Below are 6,510 nucleotides of genomic sequence, written 5' to 3' on the forward strand. Positions count from 1 at the left end.
AAAAAAAAAAAAAAAAAAAAAAAAAAAAAAAAAAAAAAAAAAAAAAAAAAAGAAGCTTCGGGGGACATGATAAAAAAAAAAAAAAAACAAGCTTCGAAAGACGTGATACCGCTAACAAACGTAGTACCATTGATAATTGACCCCAATAGTTTGTGTACGTAAATTTCTCTTATTTTTATAGAGCACGAGAAGTACACAAAAGATTGCCTAAATATAATATAGGAGCTCCCCTCCATTCCTTTAGGTTAGAAGTATAATATAGTCCTCAAGGGGGCTATAAGACTTCCCCCTAATTGTAGGCTGTAAGAATTCCCCTCTATTTCTCTCTCTAGCTACTTCAGTGCTACTCTCTAGAGTGAATTATTACGTCTACATGAATTTACCCTCTCTCTCTCTATCGCCATGACGATCGCAAGTGTGAACAGTAAGTAACCTATCTGATTCTCGTACCTCAAACCAGAGTTAATAATTTCTTCCTTCAAAGCGACCTCAAAATTCATAATCATTCTTTCTTAAATTTCCTCGAATCATTTCAAATCAAAAGATCGATCCAATAAAACCAGCGATTCGCTTAATCATGTGTTTCCTAAATCTCCAGCAAGCTCAAAGTTTCAGTTTCTCTCTCTAAAAATCCACATTTTCTCTCTCTCCCTCTCTCTAAAAATGTCCACGTCTCTCTAAAAATCCACATTTTCTCTCTCTGTCTGTAAAAATGTCCATGTCTCTCTCTAAAAAATCCACATTTTCTCTCTCTCTAAACTCAAAATCGCGCGTCCAGTCTCTCTCCTGACATGGCAGTCTGACACGTCATGCTCTTCAAGCAACCCACTGAACCCAGACGGTCCACCAATGGGAACTGTACAAGCGCCCCTTATCAATACAAAAGATTTATTAATTCATTTATTATTGCCCTTTTCGGTCCTCATCCGATACAGAGAGAGAGAGAGAGTGCCCATCCTGCTTATTGGGAGGCGTTGAACCAGAACATGTTCTCGACACAATCTGGAGGCCATGTCTTAAATTTCAGTGAGTTTCGTCCACTTCGAACCCATCACTTTTTAATATTTCGTCATCTTCTGGCATTGATATTAGTGTTATTATAAATTTTGAAAACGTTACAATAATGGCTGCTCTTAAGCCAAGGCACATTAATAGGGAGAGTGGAATTTGGAGACTAAGCCCAAATTAGGTACCACACCACCTTCCGTTCCTACTCACACATTCGAAAACTAAGTTTATTTGAACAATCAAATTAGAGCCAACCTCAAAATTTTATTAGACGAGGTTGTTTTGATATCAAATAATTTTAAATTGATTATCTCGACCTCAAAATGTATAGACACGAGAGAAAAATAGATTTTAAGTTTTGAAAATAATGCAATTTATAAAGTACTTTTTAAATTTTTAAGTTTTCATATATTTGCTCGATCTATATTATTTTTAAAGCTTTAAATTTTAGAATTAAATACGAAAATATATTTTAAGGTTATCATAAAGATTTTTAGTTTTAAAATCACATTTCTCGATACTATTTAAATACGTGCCTTACTTTGATTGTTCGCACCAAAAAAAAAAAAAAAAAACCCAAATCAAGTAAGAAGCAATGGCCCTAAACCCTAACATAACTCTTAAATTTAATTTGTTTTTGGGGTTCTTTAAAAGATTTAACATGTTGTCAAAAAGATATTCTACTGCAGGAGTATACTGTACATTTGCTCCTTTAGCTAAAACCTCATCTAGAATTAGTTTTAGGACTCCAAAGGATGCAATCTCTTCAACCATAGATTAAATTTAATAAATTAAATAATAATAAAAACCTAATTGTACTCTATGTACACTTGAAAAAAATATTATCTCGAGATTGAGTAAAGACAATCTAATTTTTAGATTGCAAGAGGTAAGCGTCAAAAAAAAAAAAAAAACATCTTTATGCTCTTTATTTTTAAATTTCATTTCTTAATAAACACAAGATTTTCAGAAATGTCTTCTAACCATTGGTCATTTTAAACTTATTTTTTAACTTAAACAAATATGTGAAAGCCATGCTCTTACTAAACCCAATCTTTTCTCTCTTTTTACTTTTATACCCAAACTTTTATCTTTCTCTGTTTTTCTCTCAAATCATATTTTTCCAAACACTTTTTTCTCTTATCTTGATGACTTCTCTCTTTCATGAAACCTTCTCTCTATAAATTTGGGATGACTTTTAAAAAAAGTATGTTCTTTTAGATTTGTTTAGCTTAAAAAGACATGTTTAAATTAATTCAAGGGTCATAAAAAATAAAAATCTATAATTTTTACTTTTCAAGATACCTTTTAAAATTTTGAATATATTGTAAAATAGAACTTGAAAATGAAAAGATTGAGAACAACTCAAATTTCAAATATTTTTGTAAAATGGAACTTAAAAATAAAAAGCTCAAGAACAACTCAAATTTCAAATATTTTATGAGATGGGGACAAGAATACGTTGGGTGGGATCCACACGAGGCCTATCCATTCCAATCCAATGTACTTGGTGTCATGGTGGTCCTTTTCATGAAAAGATTGAAAACGAGAGGGAGAAATTAGCATTTATTTGGTGGTCCTTTTCATGAAAGCATCGAGAGAGAAAGTATGAAGGTTTAAGGGGAACGAGGGTACAAGAAAGCATCATTTAGGACCATTATAGCAAATATTCATACGTTTTCATGAAGAATATAAGTAAATTACATTTAAATCTTTGATTATTGCATAATATCTCTCTCCTCCTTCCCTTCTCTCTCTAGGCCACTTGATAAGTTGTCACTTCACTCAATCCACTATATAAGCCTGCGTACCTCATCAGTCCCTCTGCGAAGAGAAAGTCAGAGTGAGAGAAAGGGAGATTTTGCTTGGGGTTGGTGTCTGCAGAAAGGAAGCAGTTTGACTAGCACAGAGAGCAACAATGGCTTCTCTGAAAACAGTATTCTCTCTCCTCTTCCTCATTTCCTTCTCTCTAAACGACTCTCTCACTTCTGCAACAAAGACCCCAGCCTCTGTAGTGAGAGAAACTCCTCTGCTCCTCACCTACCACAACGGCCCCCTCCTCTCTGGTCAGATCACCCTCAACCTCCTCTGGTATGGCAACTTCACCTCCTCCCAAAGAGCCATCATCCTCGACTACCTCCACTCTCTATCTCATCCGATAAACCCAATTCCCTCTCACCAAAACTCGTCTCTGTCGCCACCTTCAGTCTCCCAGTGGTGGCGAACCATCGGAAAATACGTAGTCCCGAACTCGCAAAACACCCAAAAACCAGCGGTTCTTAGAGTGGGGAAGCAGGCCATTCACTCGTCCTACTCTCTGGGCAGGTTCCTAACCCGAGCCAACCTCTCGAGCCTAGTTCGCACCCTGGCTCGACCCGGGTCTATAACCCTGGTCCTCACGGCTCACGATGTGAACCCTGAGGGCTTCTGTCTAGGCACCTGCGGCCACCACTCGTGGGTCCGCCTTCCCTCACTCGAGCGAGCCCCATATATATGGGTCGGCGACTCGTCGAGCCAGTGCCCCGGCCTTTGCGCGTGGCCTTTCCACAAGCCCGCTTACGGTCCGCAGGGTCCGAGCCTCGTCGCCCCCAATGGTGACGTGGGCTCGGATGGGCTCGTGATGAATATAGCGAAGCTCTTGGGTGGGACCGTGACGAACCCATTGGGGGGTGGGTTTTATGAGGGGGAGGAGGAGTTGTGTATGGAGGAGGTGGGGTTGTGCATGGAGGCGGGGTCGGCATGTGTGGGTGTGTATGGAAAGGGTGCGTATCCAGGTTATACGGGGGAGGTTTTGGTGGATGAGCTGAGCGGCGGCAGCTATAATGCGGTGGGGATGAGGGGGAGGAAGTATTTGTTGCCGGCTTTGTGGGATCCACAAACTCACAAGTGCGAGACGCTTGTCTGAGGTGGAATCAATCTTCTATTTTCTCTCTCTAAAACCTTTACTAGACTTATTTTAACGGATACACGACTCTCTCTCTCTCTCTCTCTCTCTCTCTTCTTTGCTTTCCTCTCCTCTCCTCTGTGCATTATTATGTAAACTTATTTCAATACTAATTAATAGAAAAATTTATAGAAGGCATTGCTTTTTACAGAAACGGCAATGCACACCCCGAGAGCAGAGCCAATCGGAAAAGGTTGTTTCAATATTGGATTTGCGTCAAGATTGGAAAAATTCCCCTTTTAATTTTTACAACCTCAAGATGTCGGGATATATAAAAATAATAAAAAATTCAAGTCCTAAAAACAGTGTCATATAAACTTTTCAAGATTTTTAAATCTTTATTTTCTATCTAATTGGAGCTTTAGATTTACTCAGGAGTAGAAATAATTTTTTTGCTATCATAGATATTTGGAGCTTCAGATTTAATTAGGAGTGGAAATAATTTTTTTGCTATCATAGGGTTTCTAGTGTCGAAATTGCACTTGCCAACTAGGTTTGGAAGTGCTGCTGCTTTGATTGTTAAATCGTTGAGACGTTCTGTGAACTGCATCCCAAATTAATTGGACAAATCACCTTACAGAAAAGCATTACGGTAGTCAATTTGTCCAATTTAATACTAGAGGTATTGTTTTCTTAAAAGAAAAAATTTATATAGGCAATCGTTCTTATACTATAAAAGTGAGATGCATCTCAAAAATATAATAGAAAAGATTGATGATTTAAAGTTGAAAAATCCTCTAATTATTCATCTTGAATTTGAGATGTATGGATATGGGTAAAAATGAGCTTCAAATTGGGAAAATAGTGCATCATGTAATGCACTATCTGGTCCACCCATTTTTAAGATTTATGTGCCTGATTTTTTCTATTTTGGAGATTTAAAATTTATAATTTGGGTGAAAACAGAGATGTCCAGGGTTTTCGGCACCAGATGGGCATCTTTCAATGCAATTTGACGGTGCACTTTACTTTGACTATTTAAGGTTGGGACTTCAATACGTGAGAGGTGGCTATGTAAGTCATGGGACAGTATATATAAACAAATTTTTTTTTTAGCAACCATACCAAAGAGCCTACTTACAAGGGCCACTTAAAATAAAAAATTAATCAAAATTAACCTTCTAAAATCGAAGAATCCTACCTTGATCTCATACAGCATACTTCAAAATAAAAAATACAATGAATAAATGAATCGAGAATAATGGAAGCATTTTGCTGGTAGAAGATGCCTCGGATCACCTCTAAAGCACATGACACAACTCATTCTAGATCATCTAGCTCGATAGCGCACTGATCATGATCCGTTTGAATCTGCTTAACTTTTTTTTTTCTGCTTAATTTGAGAAGCTTTAATTCCATTAGATGTGATTCGAGAGGCTGACAATTGAATATATTTGTGATTATTCAATTTTTTTTTTATGAATAATTGGGAGAGACTTAGATAATCAAATGAGTTTGAAATTAAAAAATAGCACTCTTATTTATTATGCTTTAGAGCCAGTTTGGATGTCAAAGACATAAATATTCACACAGAAAAAATGCAGCAAGTTTATTCACTTCAATTGAAAAACATTTTCATCTCATTTTATTATGTTGGCTGACTAATTTTATTGTTTTGTCAAAAAAAACCCTCTACCCAATCTTGAGTCCGTAAAAGTATTGATATTTGGGACTAGAATGTTAATCCATCTGCCTGTTTGGCATTGTATATGACTCTCACCTCTTTTCTGATCGCTTGAAAAAAATTTCCGGTCACCTCAACAAGAAAAGAGAAGGGAAGAGCTGGAAAGAGAGTATAGAGTGGATGAGTTGGGGCTCAAGTGGCGAGCATTGATGAGCATTGAGAATAATGTATGTGTTTGAATAGAAACAGGGCTTAAATTTTCAAAGACATATTGATAGCCATCGATGACTTTCCATATGTCAAGATTATATACAATATTCAAGAAATTTGGAATTGCTTTGTCTCCATTGACTTGACCCCATCTTGTATTCCAAAACCAGCAAGATTGATCCTTAATAGCTCTCAAGATTCATGAGTAAATCAAGCATAGATTGTTTTGAAAGAAAAACCTATGGGATTGTTTATCGGGGAATTTTTTTTTATTTTTATTTTTTTTCACTCTTTTCTTTTGGCAAAAGATTATTTACAAGTGGTTTTTATTATAATAAGATAAATTTTAAAATAAAATCAACATAACAATAAAACCAATATCTTAACAACTTGATGCCATTGTAACAACTATGCACTATATTTCAGAATAAAAGATAGGACTACAAGAAACAAAAAGAAGAGTTTTGGATATTATTTCAACCGGGTTTATTATACCTCACATCGAGTCATTACCATTCGATGGCGGAGGATCAATGGTCTAGTTTCAATTTCGAACCAGAAAAGCAAATTTCGGCCAAGTCAAATCACACCAATGAAATTTGAACCCCTTTGATCACAAACTCAAATCGTATATGAATTCACTTAGCAACCTAGTTTGAGAGAGATGGATTCTCTTTTTGTTAAACCTTAAAACCCCTAGCCATAAATCCATATTTGAGAGATA

General features: G+C 36.3%; 1 protein-coding gene across 1 annotated transcript; it reads left to right on the forward strand.

Annotated features, from left to right (window-relative positions):
* The first annotated feature begins 2,674 nt into the window (after window positions 1–2,674).
* On the forward strand, window positions 2,675–4,086 carry LOC18443795 (protein EXORDIUM-like 1). The gene has a single exon (XM_006853977.4). The coding sequence runs from the start codon at window positions 2,927–2,929 to the stop codon at window positions 3,911–3,913; it is 987 nt and encodes a 328-aa protein (XP_006854039.1). The 5' UTR covers window positions 2,675–2,926; the 3' UTR covers window positions 3,914–4,086.
* Window positions 4,087–6,510: the final 2,424 nt, after the last annotated feature.

Source organism: Amborella trichopoda, chromosome 3 (assembly GCF_054954075.1).
Source record: "Amborella trichopoda isolate Santa Cruz 75 chromosome 3, AtrichopodaSantaCruz75HAP2 v2.0, whole genome shotgun sequence".
NCBI classification, from domain to species: Eukaryota; Viridiplantae; Streptophyta; class Magnoliopsida; order Amborellales; family Amborellaceae; genus Amborella; species Amborella trichopoda.

Coding starts and splice junctions, on each gene's coding strand:
- LOC18443795 (XM_006853977.4), top strand. CDS start 2,927: ATGGCTTCTCTGAAAACAGTATTCTCTCTCCTCTTCCTCATTTCCTTC.